This window comes from Dromiciops gliroides, chromosome 2, assembly GCF_019393635.1.
Source record: "Dromiciops gliroides isolate mDroGli1 chromosome 2, mDroGli1.pri, whole genome shotgun sequence".
Lineage (NCBI taxonomy): Eukaryota > Metazoa > Chordata > Mammalia > Microbiotheria > Microbiotheriidae > Dromiciops > Dromiciops gliroides.
In genome coordinates, this window is record NC_057862.1 from 353,085,107 (window position 1) to 353,103,914 (window position 18,808).

The 18,808-nt window shown below is 39.4% G+C and overlaps 1 protein-coding gene across 1 annotated transcript in view; it reads right to left on the reverse strand.

Moving 5' to 3' along the window:
• Nucleotides 1–527: 527 nt before the first annotated feature.
• Nucleotides 528–18,808, reverse strand: part of SCGB3A2 (secretoglobin family 3A member 2) — a 120,479-nt gene continuing 102,198 nt past the window's right edge. The window contains exons 3-6 of the mRNA XM_043985590.1: nucleotides 6,849–6,887; nucleotides 5,267–5,361; nucleotides 2,460–2,656; nucleotides 528–600 (exon numbers count right to left, since the gene is read on the reverse strand). Coding sequence (XP_043841525.1) covers nucleotides 577–600; nucleotides 2,460–2,656; nucleotides 5,267–5,321 — 276 coding nt within the window. The 5' untranslated portion in view covers nucleotides 5,322–5,361; nucleotides 6,849–6,887 and the 3' untranslated portion in view covers nucleotides 528–576. The remainder of the gene's footprint in view (nucleotides 601–2,459; nucleotides 2,657–5,266; nucleotides 5,362–6,848; nucleotides 6,888–18,808) is intronic.

An 18,808-nucleotide genomic window follows, 5' to 3' on the forward strand; every position in this document is an offset into this window, starting at 1 on the left:
AGAATTGGGTGGTAGGTAGACACCAAAGGCAGATAAGCAGTCCTGAAAAGGGCTCAGTAATCCAGTCCTTTCTGTATACCCCAAGCCTGTATACTCAGTCTTTGAACGTCCATATCAACTCTACTCTTCTCTAGCCTAAGATCTCTTCTAGATCTTTCATTCCATGTTCTAAGATCTCTTCTAGGTCTTTCATTCTATGTTCTAAGATCTCTTCTAGATCTTTCATTCTATGTTCTAAGGTCTCTTCGAGTTCTGTCATTCCATGTTCTATGTTCAAATTCCATCTCCAGATCTAACATTTTATGATCTATATTCTAAGGTCCCTTCTAACTAAAACATTCTGTGACTCTGATAAACAATCACCTTCTAGTTATGGGACCAGTCCTTCTCCTAGCCATTCTCCTCCCATTCCCCAGAAATGGAAGACAAGGAAGACAAGGAAAATCTTACATGAGTACTTTATTGATAGAATTTAGGATGCCTGTAGTCAGGCAACAGATAAAACAAAAAAATGATGAGAAAGATGAGGGAGGATTCTGAAGCATTCAGCTACACATTCAGTCCATCATCCTGAAATCATACCAAGTGGGACAAAGCCTCCTGAAAGTGAGAACAGTAATCATAATGAAACAAATTGCCTGAGATAATGTTTAGGATTGGAACATAGGAGAGTGGGGGGAGTGGTCAGAGAATTATTTTTTCCCCAGGGTTTGGAAGATGGCACAAATTAAGTATTACTCTGAAGAAAGTACCAAAAGCAATAGCGAGTATTTAATCTTATTATTAATAATAACAATAATAATATCTACCATGTATATTATGCTTTAAGGTTTACAAAGTATATTATATGTTCTTTCATTTGATCTTCACAACAACTCTATGAGGTAAGTGCTATTTTCATCTCCATTTTATAGATGAGGGAACTGAGACTGAGAGAGGTCAGGTGACTTGTACAGGATCACATAGCTAGTAAGTGTCTGAGTCATAATTCAAACTCAGGTTCTTTGTAACTTCATGTCTAGTCCTCAATACACAGTGCAACATAGCTGCCAAATAAATTTTCCCATTGCAAAGTACTTTCCCTTCCATCCCCTCATGAGATCTTCCCAACAGACTTCTGATAGAGACAGGACACTGATCCTCAGCCCCATCATAATGAGGAAATAAGAGATTCAGATAAAAGAAATGTACTACCACAGCTAATTAGTGACAGGGCCTGGACTCAAACCCACGTCATTTATTGACTTCAATTCTATGACTTTTTCCACTCGACCATGCTAAGTCTTGGTGGAATCATGTTGTTCCTGAAACTTGTATTCTGATTTCTAGACTATGGCACAGGGTATCATCCATAAAAGGTTTCTTTAGGGAATGGCTTTAACTGAGCTTAAGTTGTCATACATGGAACTTTAAAGAAAGGAGAGAAGGTCCAGAAAACCAGTGAGTAAAGGAACATCAGCAAACACAACTCTTCCCATATTGGGCAAACCTGTCTTTAAGGATGAGAGATCAGGGTCTTATCTCAAGTGCCCTGCTGCTCTGTTAAAAATAGCATAGCAACAATATACATCTCTTTAAGAACCCTACAATATATACTATATAATAATCACTATGTAATTAATAGTGAATTAAAAAATTAATCATTGGACAATGACTACAAGGTATCTTACAATAATAACCATATAAATGTACAGTAACTCTACAATAATAGTACAAAGACCATAAAGTAACTGTATAATAACTACACAATTATTGTATAGTTACTAGCTAATGACTACTAATACCTGGTCAATAAGTGTACAACAGCTACAGAGAGACTTCTGTTAAATGTACAATTGTCATATAATGGCTGTATGATGACTAGAAAATATTATATGATAATGACCATACAGTGATTGTGTAGTCACTGAACAGTTCTGTTATTGCAATATATATGCTATTATGTACACAATCTGCATATACAATTATAAAATTGTGTCCTGGTGACTGTGTAATAACTGTACAATGGTTGCCCAAAGCCTGTAGAATAACACTGTGTGGATGACTTTATTGCAGCTATGTAGTGCCTGTAAAACAATTTCATGGTAACTGTACAACCCTTTGACAACTGGACAATGACTATCCAGCAGTTATTCAGAGGCTGTATGATAAGGCTGTTTAACTGCTATGTAATTTTGACATCATTAATATGCAAAGACTATACAATGGCAGGGTTAACTCTCAGCAGACAGTAACTGTATAACCATCCTGTGCAATGATCGTATAGGAATTGTACAATGATTGGCTGTAGAGTGATACTGCTTTAGCTTTATAACTGCCCTAAAGTGACTAGCTAGGTAATACCTATATTACAATGATACCATAGTTACAAAATGACTAAACAATAATTCAGTGATGCCCAAACAGTGAGTACAGTGCAGGGAAGAGTAGATTGGAAAGAGTGCCAAAGGGATATTTACCAGCAGTTTTTTCACAGCTTCAGAAGCCTCAGGCCCCAGCTCATCCACACATCTCCTCAGCCCTTCGACCAAGTGCTCTACAGAGATGCCCAGTGTTTTCAAGACCATTTTCAGTGGGTCTATAACAGAAAGGATCGTGTCCAGGGGAATCATGCTTTTGACAGGAAGAGACCCACTGTTGAAGAAGACTGCAGTAGCTATAGAAAAAAAAAGTAGAATCATAGAGGATTTTAGTTTCCAGGCAAAAATTCCCAAATAAAGCCTATTCCTAGATGGCAAAATACAAACATTTCTAAGCTTCCCTGATTCACTCACCATTATAACCAATGTGCAGGTCATGGGTTCATTGGGTAGGTTTTTCTATCCTTGAAAGAAAAATATTCTTCCTTTGCTTTCTGCCATTTCTAATTTTCAAGGTACTGATCTTAGGGAGATTAGAGAGTTTAGCAATGAAATTCAAAATCAGAAATAGTAACAAAGACAATTTAAGATAATTGAACTTAGAACTAGTGGGAAACTTATAGATCGGCTAATCCAGCCCATTGAGGGTTCAGAAAGTTCAGAGAGTTTAAGATGCAACCAAAAGATAAAACGGGTAGGAATCAAACCCAGATCCTCTGACCCCAAATTGCATACTCTTTGTACCAGGTCATACCACAGACCATCATGCTTAGCTCACTAGATAAGACCTTCAAGTTGTTTCCAATAGGAGAGGCCCAATTGTTCTCCCTGCTCATTCATCTGCTTTACAGGTACAACCATCATAATAATTCTTGTACTATAAGGCAATGATAGATGGCACAAGATAAAGTACAGTTAGGAAGACCTTCCTTAGACACTCACTAGTACCATGATGCTGGACAAGGGTCTTTCAACCTCAATTTCCTCATCTATAAAATGAGGAAAATAACAACACCTGTGTCACAGGGTTATTGTGAGAATTAAATGAGATAACATATATAAAGTGCTTCACAACCCTTAGAATGCTAAACAAATGCAATTATTACTTTGTCCCCTTTCACTTATACTATTATTATTATTGTCATTTGAAGAGCACTAAACTCAAGATCTGAATACTTGTGCTTGTGTTTTTATTTCAATTTCTTCAAACAGTGTGACCATGGGCAAGTCACTTAACCCCTCTGACCTCAGTTTCCTCATCAGTATAATGCGACTCAAAAATCCTTGTGAGAATGGCATTTTGGAAACCTTAAGCAATTCTATAAAATGGTTGTTTCATTATTAGTAGTAACAATACTTCCTTTGTGAATAGCTTTGAATTCAAAATACCTGAAAATGAGTCTCAGCTCTGACACTTATTTGGAGGTAGTATTTACCGTGCAGTAAAAACAATACTGGATTTGGAGATGGAGAACCTGGACTTAAATCCCAGCTCTGCCACATACTACCTCTATGACTGTGTACAGGTCACTCACATTCTCTGTACCTCAGTTGTCACCTCTGAAAAATAAGAGGGTTGAGGGCAGCTAGGTGGCACAGTGGATAAAGAACTGGTCCCAGATTCAGGAGGACCTGAGTTCAAATCTGGCCTCAGACACTTGACACTTACTAGCTGTGTGACCCTGAACAAGTCACCTCATTGCCCCACAAAAAAAAGAAAAGAAAAGAAAAGAAAAGAAAAGAAAAGAAAAGAAAAGAAAAGGAAAGAAAGGAAAAGAAAAGAAAAGAAAAGAGGGTTACAATCAAGGCCACTTCAAGATTGAAATGTGTGATTCTATGTGATGTTATACAAGTTCCTTTGCCTCTCAAAGACTTAGTTTTCCCATTTGTAAAATGAGAATAATGCCATTTTCTTGACCTACCTTACATTTAGGGATGTTTTAAGGATGAAATAAGATGAAGAATATAAAATGCTTTGGAAACTATGGTGCATTAGGAAAACATCAGAAGTTCACATTATTTCTCTCTGTTTCATGTTCACTAATTACATTCTTCTGTCTATAAAAATGGGGCAACTAGATGGCACAGGAGATAGAATGACAAGCCTGGAGTCAAGAAGACCAGAGTTCAAATCAGGCCTCAAACACTTACTAGTTGTGTGACCCAGAGCAAATTACTTAACCCTGTTTGACTCAGTTTCCTCATTTGCAAAATGAGCTGGAGAAGGAAATAGCAAACCACTCTAAGTATGTCAGCCAAGAAAATCCCAAAAAGGGGTCATAAAGAGTCAGACCTGACCAAAAACAATTAAACAACAACCACTATATAATATCCCTAGAATGCTGGGCAGGTTGATGTTATTATCCATAAAAGGATGAAGAAACTGAAGCAACATGGTACAAGGGAATGAACACTGATTTAAGATTCAAGGACCTTCATTTCCAATCAAGGCTCTGCTACTTACTCTGTGCATGACTTTGTCTGAGGCATGTCTCTTAGCCTCATTTCCTTATGAGCAAAATGAGGGCATTGAACTCACTGACTCAACTAAAACTCAATAGTTTCCTTCTGGCTCTATGATCAATTTGGGGTCAGAGCCAGTACTAGGGGCTGAGTCTCCAGAACCCCCATGTTTAATTATTTCTATTAATTTTCACTGCACCTGTTCCTCAACCCTCAGTTTACTAGAGCTGGAAGGATTCTCAGAGCTCATCTCATCCCAAGCCCTAATTTGACAGAAAAGAATACAGGGCCAGAGACTTGCCTGAGGTCATCCAGTAAGTTAGTGACAGCTCTAGGACTCAAAAGCAGGTCTCCTGAGTTCCTGTCCAGGTCTCTTCACTCACACTACAGCTGAATTTTAGCCCCTCAAAGTTTCATGAATTGCCTCCGTTCAGACAACTTACCAGAGTAGCTGCAGATAGCAAAGGTTACAAACAGAAAGAGATGGCCCAGCTTCATGATTGCTGTCTCAGGCAGTGATTTCTCAGATTCTTAAAGTCTGAAAGGAAATCCCAATAGATTCACTATTGAGCTGAACCAGCTTGAGATGCTGAGTGAACAACAAACACAAACACATACACACATATATATGCATGGGTTCCCCTTTCTGTAACTCCAAGCCCCCTTGACCTTGCAGGAATGAGACATGGGTCATGTTTTTCTAGCAAACAGACCAAGGCTCCTCCCTAATTCCCTCATGTTCCTCATCCTCCTTGTTTCCAACAAGGAAATCTTCCGTGTTGATTCTGTTGCACAAAGGCCTCCTCTGGTGGTCCAGAGATGGGCCTCCAAACATATCCCTAAAGATACAATTGGGCAGCAGCTGGTATTGTTCCACTAAAGGCCATTTTCTCCCCAGGTGTGGCACACCTTTGGAAAAAATATCAATTTAGGGCCAGGGGACTGAGGCTTGACTCTCAACTTAGCCATTGTGTGACCTTGGACAATCTATCATCAACAAGCATTTGTTCAGAACATTCTATGTCCCAGGGATTGTGAGTAAGATTTTTCCCACCCCTTAGATATAGGTGATTTAACAATAGTTCTAATCAGTTTATAGACTACAAACTGATTTAAAATGTTTAGATATTCTGTAGTAGTTTAAGCAAATGATAATGATATAAGTAAGATATATGTTGGTAGGGGCAAAAGCAAATGCTATATTGTCAACTTGTTTATGCCATCACTTGCCTAGAATCCATCTATCTATCTGACTTCCAATTGTGGTTAGATATAGCTAGCAATCAGCTTAAAGGTCAAATACCAAAAATAGTAACTTCTGAGCTGAAAGGGACCAGAAATAGGAAGAAGTTGGAAAATCACGCTTAAAGCAATATGGTGGAAATCTCTGATAGCAGAAAACAACTCAGAGACTTAGGAGGTAAGAGAGGTATCATCTGAGATGGCAAAGACATATTCCAATAGATGGCTTCCTATGTTATGAGCCTGTTACTTAGTAACAGGGCTATTTTAAGTAGGATATATAGGATGGCAATTGACTATGGTGGTATCTGACTGGTGGTTTTTCCCTTTCTATTCCATATTTATTGTATTTGTACTCCTAGGATTATGTTAATTTGTGGGAGGAGTCATGGTGTATAAATATCAGTGGATGCTGAGGCTCTGGGTCTTTGGGTCCTAGACCTGAGACCGGTTTTATTGTAAGACAGCATCCCTCTCTCAATAAACATATTTTCTTTGGTTTGGAGACTTTGGTTTTTCTTTTTCTAATCCTGTGACTTAGACATTTTCACAATAGCACTGTGCTAGGTGTTAGGGATACAACTAAGATAAGTGAAATAAATCCTATTCCTAAGGAGCTTTTATTCTAATGGGAGAGATAAGAAGTATATACATAAATGCATATAGTATAAAAATAAAGAGTATGAAGACAAGGGGGCAGCTAGGTGGCACAGTGGATAAAACACCGACCCTGGATTCAGGAGGACCTGAGTTCAAATCTAGATTCAGACAATTGACACTTACTAGTTGTGTGACCTGGGCAAATCACTTAACTGTCATTGCCTGCAAAAAAAAAAAATAGAGTATCAAGACAAATAAATGTCAGGTAGTTGGATACAAGGTAGTTTGAGAGGGAGGCAACTAGCAGTTGGGGGAAATCAAGAAATATTTTATGCAGAAAAATGGTGCTTGAGCTGCATTTTGAAGAAAGAGAGAGATTCTATACGGGTAAGGTGAGAAACACATGAATTCTGGCTTTGGGGGATGACTAGTACAAAGGCATAGAGATGAAAAGTCGTGTAGAAGGAACATAGAGCAGGCCAGTTTGGATGGAATGGAGAGTTTGAGAGGGAGAGTAATGTCCAGTGAGGCTAAAAAAGGTATGTTGGGGCAAGGTTTTGAAGGGCTTTCAAAAGTAAACAGAGGAGGGGGCAGCCAAGTGATGCAGTGGATAAAGCACCAGCCCTGGATTCAGGAGAACCTGAGTTCAAATCCAGCCTCACACACGTGACACTTACTAGCTGTGTGACCGTGGGCAAGTCACTTAACCCTCATTTCCCCACAAAAAAAAAAAAAAAAAAGGAAACAGAGGAGCTTATATTTTATCCTAGAGGCAATAGGAAGCCCTTGGAGTTGTTTGAAGAGAGGAATGACCTGGTAAGATCTGTGATAAATAATAATAACTAGTATTCATATAGCATTGTAAGATTCACAAAGCACTGTATAAATATTATCTCATTTTATCCTCACAACAACACTGGGAGGTAAATATTATTATTATTGTTGTTGTTGTTGTTATTATCATTATCATTATACATATGAAAAAAAAAAAACAACAGTGGAATGAATTGCCCAGGGTTACACAGCTATTAAGTATCTGAGATGGGATTTGAACTCAGGCCTTCTGACTCCCGATCCAGCACTTGAGTTATACACCACACTACCCACCTGCCTATTGATTTGACTATAAAGAATATCGCTTTGGCAAAAGTGCATTGGATGGACGAGAGTGAAGAGACATAAGATAGGGAGACCAATTGGGAGGCTGTTGCAATAATGTAGGTGAGAGATGATAAGTGCCTGAGAGAAAGAGATGGATATGAGAGATATTTTCAAAATTGAAAAGGCAAGATTTGTTAATTGATTAGATATTTGGGATGAGGAAGAGTAAGGAGTCAAGGTGACCCTGAGGTTGTGAATTTGAGAGATTGGAAGGATGATGGTGCCTTTGATAAAAATTGGGAAATTTGGAAGAGGGAAGAATTAGATCATTTAAACAGCCCAGGTCTCAGTTTCTTCACATGTAAAATGTGAGGCAATATGACCCTAAAGGTCCATTCCAGCTCTAAGCCTGTGATACTCAATCTTGTCCTAGCATCCTAGCATGTCAGAGGTAACAGAATCTCCCAAGTGGAAAGGCTTCTTCACTGAAAAGGAATTCTATCTGCAATATCTAATAATAATGATTATAGCTCACAGTTATAGTTATACTTACTATCTGCATAACCCTGGACAAGTCCTTTTACCTCTGTCTGTCTCATTTTCCTTGTAGATATACTGGAAACAACAATATTATCTATCTCTTGTGGCTCTTGTAAGTCTAATATGAGATAATGTTTATAAAGAGTTTTATGAAACTTGCAGTGCTACATAAATACTAGCCATTCTTTTTGTCAAGCACGTCATCTCATCTCATCTCATACTCCCAGAAGTCTTATGAAGTAGGCATAGTATTATAACACCCATCTTATAGATGAGGAAACTGAGAGCTAGATATTTAAATGATGTACTAAAGGAGTAAATATCAGAAGTAGGAGGACACTCACTACCTATGTGACCAGAGGTAGCTTATCATATGGGATAGAGAGCTGACCTTAAAGCCAAGAAAAATTTATTTCAAATTTTACCTCCAGTATTTACTGGCTATGTGACCCTGGGCAAGTTACTTATCCTCTTAGTTCCCTAGGCACCTCTCTAAGATTCTTAGTTGCTAAGAAGGTACAAACATGCATTGGCAAAAGAAGTTTTCTCCCCTGGGAGGAAAATTCCTATATTCCTATTCATTCCTATACCAATGAAATTAAAGTTCCAGTACTCATTCCAAGATGAGTCACTTCATTTCCCTGGGCCTCAGTTTCCTCATCTCTATAATGAGAGCATTGGGCTAGATGGTCACTGAGGTCCTTTTATGCTCTATGAGCCTATGAACTTGTCAAGGAAGTGAATGAAGTGCTGGACTTGGAGTCGTTTTGAAGACTATTTAAAGATAGTCATGAACTTCCCACTCCCAAACTTTTACTTCCCTGATCTGAGTATGTGTCATCTGAAGCTCCTACAATAGATCCTCCTCTAGTTCTAGTCTTCTTCCTTATTCCCTCCATGTATATACTCCAGCTGGTCAAGTCCCTTCCTAAAAGATGGTGCTCTAACTGGAGCCAGTTCCATTGAATGAAAATGATAGTAGGATTCTGTCTTCCTTTGTTTCCTGTTTCTACTAATGGAGTCTAATATTACATCAGCTTTTGGGGGCTGTCATATCATACTGTTATCTGACATTGAATTTAAAGTCAACCAAAACTCTCATGTATTTTTATGTGCCCTTTTGTATATGTATACCTCCTCCATCCTGCATTCATGCAATTGGTTTTCCAAACCAAAATGTAGACCATTGCTTTTGTCCTTGATGAATTTCTTCTTCTTATATTGGGTGCATCATACCCTCTCTCAAAAATCCACTTTACTTGTAGGGGAGCATAGTTCTAGAAGTATGGCCAGAGGATAATCTGAATGTTGTGTGTGTGTGTGTGTGTGTGTGTGTGTGTGTGTATGTGTGTGTGTGTATGCTCCACTAGTGAAATCCCCCTTTATTTTTTTTAAAACCTAGTAAAGCACTAAGTATCATTCACAAAATGTTAGAGGTGGAAAAGACTTTAGAAAAATATTGCTGGGAAGTATTGTAGAACTTAAGACATCAGAGCAGGATGGGATGTTAGCACACAAAACTTGGAATATCAGAGTTGGAAGAGAAAGCTTAGAACATAGAATGTCAGAACAGAAATGGAAAGAATACTAAAGCATGAAGTAGTCTTAAATTCAATACAATGAGAAATGATTGTGCCTATTAAATATCAATTGCTGAGTTTGGTGCTAGGAAGACAGGGATGAAAATGAAATAACCCTACTGCCTTCAGGGAGTTTGCATTATACTAGGAGAAAATAACACGATACTAGAGACAATCAAACAACCCACCCATTTTGCAAATGAGGAAAATAAGACATTTTTCAATGTGACTTCAACTCAAAAATCCTATGAATTATATGTGATCCATAGCTTTGTAAAGTGCAGAGCGCTATAAAACAATGAATTAAAAACTATGGAGGTAGATCATTCCCGTGTTTGTCTATTCTGATCCTTAAGAACTTCATCCTTTTAATGAGCCAAAATCATATCTCCTGTGACTTCCCCTTTGTTCTTTTACAGGGCCTAGTAGAGCAAACACTAATCCCTCTTCCCTGTGTCAGGTCTTTAGATGTCTGAAAGCAGCAATCATGACCTTATACAAGTCATTTTGTCTCTTTTTACCCATCTGTAAAATGAGAAATTGGACTGAATGACAGATTCTTTTAAAATCTAAATCCTAGGATTCCCTTTCCCCTATTAAGCTGCTTCTTTTCCAGCTTAAAGATTCCTAACAAAATCAGAATTTAGAAATGATTAGTCTAAGCCCCTCAGATTTCAGATGAGGAAACTGAGGACCCCAAAAGGAAAATATCTTACTCAAGCCATATCTGATTCAGAGAATCAGAAATGATAAGGACCTTAGATGCAAATGTCTTACTTCACAGAAACTGAGACCCAGCTCAGAAAAGTGCCCTGTCCAAATAATTTCCTTCTACTTCTCAGCCATTCTTCCCTCCACACCATACTGCTTCTCAACATAGAAAAAAATATAATTCATGTTCCAAGCCACAGTAAACACAGCCCATACCTTTGGCACCACACCCCCATGCTTTCATTCTATTCCCCAAGGAGCTGTGGAATGTCATGTTCGCTTATCTTGGTGACTTCTGGGAAGAAACTCAATTAATGGTTCCCAGGGGCCATTGCCAAGCTCCATTTCCCTATTTCAAGTCTTAGTTCTGATTTCTTTCTATTATTGTTGTGACTGAAAAGAGGGCAGTTGTCCAGTAGGAGTCTGCATATTTGGAAAAGTTAAGAGGAAAGCAAATGTTTGGCAATCATTGCCTAGCCCAGCCATCCTCCTGCACCCACCCTAGATTGAGATGGAGAACTGCCTTCTCATTCTTTATTTTGTGTCTCTAATACCATTACTGGTATCTTCTGATCCTGCTCTGTGGCTCTCCCACTTCCCAGATTATTGCCTATTCACCTGCTCCACACTCCCAGTGAAGACAGCAAAACCATCTTCTACTTTCAGAAAATTGAAGGTTTTTTGTGCTATTTGTCAGTTTCTCATTAAAATTCTGGAATCTGAGAACTGGAAGTACCCTCAGAAGGTATCAATTCAATTCAATTCAACACAGCACACAATTATAAATGCACATTTCATGCCACGTACTACATTAGGTGCTAGCTAGGGTTACAAAGACAAAAACAAAACGGTCCCTCACATCAAAAAGGCTGCATTCTATTGGGGTACATGCAAAATGTACATAAAGAAGTAAATACAAGGTCCTTTGAAGAAGGGAGGGGAGGGAGATAAAGAGAGGGGGAGAGAGAGGGAGAGAGCTAGGAAAGGGGGAGAGAGACAGAGTGAGACATAGAGAAGAGAGAGAGGGAGACAGAGAAAGACAGAGACAGAGACAGACAGACAGACAGACAAACCAGGATAAGAGAAAAGGATTCCTATAGGAATTAGTATGTTAACTGAGCCTCCAATACAGATTCTGGGAGGCAGGGGTAAAGAGCAAGTGGATTCTAGGCATCATGGCATACTAGACTTGGAAGTCAGAAGATCTGGGTTTTAATCCCACCTTAGATACTGACTGTGTGAGCCTGGGCAAATCACTCTCTGTGCCACAATTGCTTCAGCTATATAATGAGGGAAAGGGAGACACAAGGTAGAATGCCAAGTTCAGTGTATAAATGGTTGACAAGTTTCAAACTAGTTCATGAAATAAGGTCACTTCAGTTCTTCATCTTCAGTTCCCTCATTTGTAAATGAGAAATATTCTATTTCATCTCCCTCCCAAGATAAAGATTGAATTTAATAAGTAATGTATAGGATGTAGAAGTATGATTATTTCTAAGAATATGAAACTGAATATCTACTATAAAAAAGTAATACATCTAAACATAACTCATAAAGCAATCACAGAAAGGAATAGGCTGCCTCAGGAAGTAGTAAGTTTCCCATCAATAGAGGAGGTGTTTCACAGAGGGAAGAAGCAAAATAACTCCTTCTGGGAATGGTATGAGAAAACAAATTCCTTGAAGGAAAGATGTATTTGATGTTTATTATTTGAATCCCTAGACCTAAGCACAGGGCTTTATGTCTAGAATTCCTGCCTTATCGCATAGTATTATGCATGACAAACACTATACCAGGTAAATAATACTCATCTCTATCCTATAAATATGTCCCCTACTCTTCCACTTCTATTCCTTGGCTCATGTTATTCACTAGGAGTCTCTCCTTGGTCCTCTTCTCTTATTACATTCTCTTTACCTGTGAAACTCCTATGTATCCTTTAAAACTTAACTCAAAGGGGCATCCTTTTGAGAGCTGGCTTTGATTCTAATAATTGATAATGAATGACCTTCCCTCTTGAGTCTTTACCTTAACTCTTTGTTTTGTATAACTCCAAGAGTTCAAGATTAAGCAATAAAAGGATGGAAAGATGGATTTCCTCCCATATTCCTAGTGATCATCAATCATAAACCTCATCTCCAACACAAATACATCACCCCTTTCATTCATTATCACCCAACCCTGCCATGCACCAGTCATGCTGCTGTCATGGTTATTCAGCCACCCACATCTCTTCCTTTCTGCTCCAGGAATGGGCTCCTCAGATTAGTTATAGCCAGGGTTCCAGAATGGTGATGATTTCACTCTTCCTGAGATCAAGTATTGTTTAAAGAGTGATAGAGGGGGCAGGTAGGTGGTGCAGTAGATAGAGCACCGGCCCAGGAGTCAGGAGTACCTGAGTAGCCTCAGACACTTAACACTTACTAGCTGTGTGACCCTGGGCAAGTCACTTAACCCCAATTGCCTCACTAAAAAAAAAAAGAGTGATAGAGGGATGTGCTAGTAAATGTGTAACAACTGGGATCTCTGGAAAACACTGTGAGCATAGTCTTAAGTTTAATCTGTATTATCAACACTTTCTTTAGTCTAGACAACCAAAAAACCAATAAATCAAGCCATGATTATATTGCTGACTTCTGAGGATTAAATGCCTACATTTAAAAAGAAAATTGATGTTCTAAAAAAAATTTAATGTTCTTGAGCAGGCTTCTATGCACAACTGGTTATATCCAAACCATGACTTGGTCACCTGAACCAGGCACCAAAGCCTACACGGAAGCAGTAAGGAAAATCTCCTATCCCCAACATACCCCCTCCTACATTAATTTGTGGCTGGAAAAGGTGCCCCATCAGCTGACTCTATTTCTGAGACAGGGGCCAGTTCCCTTCCAACTGGTTTTTGTTTTCCATGGATCAAAGTGAGTTTCACAAGGTGAACAGGCATAGATGGGTGCCAATTTGCACCACAGATCTCACTACATTATCTTTCCCTCCAAATCCACACCTCTTCTGAGCTTCCCTATTTCTATTGAGGGCACAACCATTTCTCGGTGACCAAGGTTATCAGCCTCAATATGTCTTCATTCTTACTCACTCAGAGATGATCATTTGCCAAATATTGCCATTTCTACCTTCACAAGATCCTTGACATCTGTACCCTGCTGAGACATGGCCACCACCTTAGTTCAGGTACTTATTATTTGTCACATGGACTACTACTGCAAGAATCTTCTAATTGACCTCTATGATTCATCTCTGAATTCTCCAATCCATTTTCCACACATATTTCAAAGTGATTTTCTTAAAGCATAAGTCTGACCATGTCACTCCCCAGATCAATAAGTTCCAGTGGCTACCCATTGACTCTACCTACTATCTTATCTATATCTCATAATTTTAAAATATTCATTTTTGTGATTTATAGCATATAGCAAGATGATGACCTGGACAGAAGACAGGCAGCCCAGCTCCTACATATCAATTCCCAAAACCCCAGAAATTCACACAAAACTCAATAGTAATAATAATAATAATAATAATAATAATAATAATAATAATAATAATAATAAAATCCAATGAGAAACTACAGAAGGGTAACCTCCCTGTAGGACTAGAAAAGGCCAAGGATAAATGTGACCTACAAGCTCTGAGTCTGGAAACAGCAAAAGTGGAGGGCTTTCTGGAGAAAGACCAAGAGTGATCAGAATGCCCCTAAAAGTAAGCAGCAGGAAACCACTGATGAAATCAGTGCCAAAGAACTTAGCCGAGGCCAGTTGAGATGCAGGAACTCTATAGTCCATAATCCTTAGATTTGTCTGTAGATGACAAAAAGAGCCCTAAAGGTCCATGACTTTGAACTTCAAAGAGGGAAAGCTGTGTGGAGGGTTGATGCAAACCCATAAGGTTGAGTTCTGAGGTCAGAGCAAGAACCCAAGCTTCTCTTTCCCAAGCCAAGCCCACAACCAGCTATATAATCTAGAGCTTCACTTCTAAAGCATAGAACAAGGCATGGCTCTGATCTTATACACATGCTGCTAAACACTCCTGGAGAAAGTCACAAAACTATGCCAACTGGGTCCACCACAAATTTATTGAAGTAGAAGTGTGAGTGTATGATTCATGGCTAGAAGCAGTGCTTCTCAAGTATATACAAAGACAATCTACAATCTTCTACTCTGTTCACAGGCTTATTTCCCTATTAAGTTTTTCTCCAGTTTTGAAGATCATACTCTGGAATGTATTATGAATTATTCCAAAATGCAAAAAACCCACTTCTATCTTCTTTGTCTGTCTTCCTAACTCTTTCTCTGTGTCTGTCTCTGTCTGCCTGTGCCTCCCTCTCCCTCTCTCTCTCTCTCTCTCTCTCTCTCTCTCTCTCTCTCTCTCTCTCTCTCTCTCTCTCACTCTCTCTCTCGCTCTCTCGCTCTCTCCCACCTTCCTATCCCATCTTTCCAATAAATGGCTTGAATCCTCAATTGTTCCTTCTTCTACAGTCTGGATTTCTCCTCTCTTAGTCTCATACTCTCAGATTTAATGGATCAGACAATTCAATACAGATGGCCACATACTTTATTAGCAGTATCAAATAGCATAGGAAATATTAGGGAGGCATTAAATCAAGATCATCTAGCAAGCTGCAATAGAACTTGTTGCTTTAACTGATCCCAATCAGCTCATGCTGCTTTCTTGCTCTTGTCTCTCCCCACTGCCTTGAAAACTCCTACTTTCAGTCCAAGTTGGAGAAGTACCCAAACCCTACTCCTTGATAATTTGGAAGAAGAAGTGGTCATTTCCTTCTCCCCCTCTGCCACTGTCATGTAGCTTCTTGGAGGAAGTCTCTCTTCAAAACGAAAAAAATCCACGAAAATGTGGAGAATTCATGCAGCTCCCTAAGCCTGCATTGCAACGTTGCTATGGAGGTTATCTCATATCAAATGGATCCTCATTGCTAATTTCCAATCTTTTTATTCTCCCTTAATTGAGCCTATACTCTCCTCCACCTACCCTGCAAAGGTTATTTTGGAATGTTTCTTCCTTCCTCAAGTTTCCTATACTACCACCACCACCATCTTAATTACCTCTCACCAAAAAAGTCTTTTGCAAATAGCAATTGTTTCTGTTCTGGCCAGAAACTCTGAGGGTCTTCCATTCCCAGATTGATTCTTTTTTTTTTTTTTTTTAAGTGAGGCAATTGGGGTTAAGTGACTTGCCCAGGGTCACACAGCTAGTAAGTGTTAAGTGTCTGAGGTCGGATTTGAACTCAGGTACTCCTGAATCCAGGGCCGGTGCTCTACCACTGCGCCATCTAGCTGCCCCTCCCAGATTGATTCTTTTGTGAAAGCAAACCAGGCCATGTTTTGCCTCATTTCTAACCTAGCCTTTAGCTACTGAATGCATGTTGCCTGAGACCTGGAAAAGGCCTTAATTTAAACACTTAAATTACAAAGGCCAAGATCTCCCCCTGCATCTGGGGACATTGCCAGTCATTTTAACCCATGTCTTGTCACTGGACTCTGATGAATCTGGAAGAGAGAATGAGGCTGATGACTTTGCACAGACCTGCCTCACTTAAAGCCAATTCACTTGCAAGTCAATACAACCCCCTCCTGATATCATTGGCCCTCTATGAGAATAAAGGATGAACAACTGAGAAAATAGAAGAAACCTGTCATTTGAGTAAAATTACCATGAGTTCCTCCTTCCTCCTTAGTCTACATTGAAAACTCCACTACATTACCTCCCATTCTCTCCTCCTTTATTACACTTCCCAAAAAAGAGGAAGTTCTTCTCTTTGCTTTTGTCAAATGCTCTTCTTGTACGTTTGAATCTGTCCCTTCTCATCTCCTCTGGAAGCATGATTCTTTGATCATTCGCTTCTTTTTTGTTTGTTTTGTTTTGTGGGGCAATGGGGGTTAAGTCACTTGCCCAGGGTCACACAGCTAGTAAGTGTCAAGTGTCTGAATCCAGATTTGAACTCAGGTCCTCCTGAATCCAGGGCTGGTGCTTTATCCACTGAGCCACCTAGCTGCCCCTTGATCATTCACTTCTAAATCCCTTGAAGTTGGAAGTAGAAGCACCAGACAAGCAGAAATACCACTAGACACTGGCTTCCCTAAGAAGCAAGTGCACAAGACTCTGCCAAAAATGTAGGACAACTGGACCTGCATCAACCATTCATTTCCCCTACTCACTTCCACAGCCACCCCTTAGGAAGAGCAGAAACAGCAGGCAGGAGTTGGTCCAGCACCAGAACCTTCTGCCATCTGGATGGATGCTGACTGCACTGTTGCCCTCTCCCTAATAAAAAGGCAAGAATGAATAAGGCTCTACGCCCCTGACACTTGCTCAGCAATCATACTCTTGGAGACTATAAGCATTATTTTTCATATACCATCTACTACTACCCCTATCACTAATAATTTCCACACACTCACTTGTTTCTCTCCTTGTCTCTATGTTAATCAATCACTGTCCACAGAGGAGAAAACTATCCTTAATCGCTACTCCCAGTTCTCTCATACCTATCCTCCTCTACCCTACCCTACCTATATCCCATTTCAAACCTGGAATCCCTTAAACTCTGCCCTCTAGGATTCCTATTCCACAATAAACAAATATTCATTTGTCCCAGACATCTTTATCTAACATTCTTTCCATCTATTAGGTCTCAGTGATATCTATCTTTCCACTCTCCCACACCTAACAACACTAGATCCTAAGCCCTCCCCTCCACCAGTGGCCATACCTACAACTGTACACACTGATCCTACTCCTGATACACTATTCCTTAGAGGGGAGTAAGATTACTTCTTGTTCCATACTGCAATTTCTATGCTCTCCTTCTACTACCACCACTCTCCTCTGTTGAAGTTAGCAGTATTAAAATTTTGTACCCAATCGAGATCATGGTAGTATTTTACACCAACAGCCAGATCCTTCTTACCTTCTCAAGAAGTTCAGCATCTGACTCATAATCTTAGTCTTGTCCCCATCTCTTGCTAAGGGTCTGCAACATCCATATTGATGATCTCTCAAACTCCCCACCTTCCCAGTTCTTCACTCTTGTTAAATCCCATGACCTCCTACTTCACTGTACCAGACCCCCAAATAAGGATGGCAACACATTGGATCTCCACGTTTACCAAAAATGTTCTACTTCTCTGATTGAAAGCTCTAAAATTCCTCTATGTGACCAAAATCTCCTATCATTCCATCTGTTCCTAGATCTCATCCCTCCTAAAACCAATTACTAAACATCATTGAGACCTCTAGTGCCTCTAGTTCTCAATATTTTCTTAGGTTTTGACTTCCTTCCCCCTCCAATCTTGACCCTAAAGGTCACCAATTCAACTCCATATTGTCCTCTACTCTCAAATCCTTTGCCTTTTTTCTACCACCACTCCTCCCTTGCCAAAATTCAACCATACATTACTCCCACCATTTACCTCCTCAACTCTTATTCACATACTGCCATGCCGAGTGTGTACATGTTAAATTCATGTCATACAATATCATTGTAGCAAAGTGATTCTTTTATTCTTGCCTAATGGATTCCATATCTCAATCTCCACAAAAGCTTTTCTAAACATATTTTCTCCTCTCCCCATATTTCTTAACTGATGACCTCACATATTACTTTATTGAGAAAACTGAGGTCATTTGATGTGAACTCCTTTCTCTTATTCCCTTTTCTATATCTCCTTGACATTATCCCCCACTCTCTCCTTTCCCCTAATCTCAGACAATGAGATGGGCCCTATTCTTATTAAGGACAGACTTCTACTTGTCAACTTTATCCCCTCCCCTTCCAAATCCCTCAATAGGTTGCCATATGCTTTAAACAGAGTGGGCCAAAAGTTTTAATAACTTTTTGAAAATTATTTTTTCTGAGTGAGCTCCCAAACTCATGACACGATCTCTCCAAAAAACATCCAGATAACGCCATAGGAAAATGCCCGGAGCAGCAAAACTCATAGAAGAATGTGCTGAAATCATCTTCTAACCAAGAATGGCTTGGAAGGTCAGAAGAAGGGAGCTGCTGTGCTGATACAGGAGTCGGGCCCAACCGCACAGTCACCCTGACACAGATCCAGTCTCAGGAAGTCCTCACCAAAGAAGGAGACCCCCAAAGCCTCTGAATCAGCTGAAGCACCAGTGTCATCTGGAAAATTATTTTTTCTTTATTTTTCAAAATTTATGAAATTGATTTTT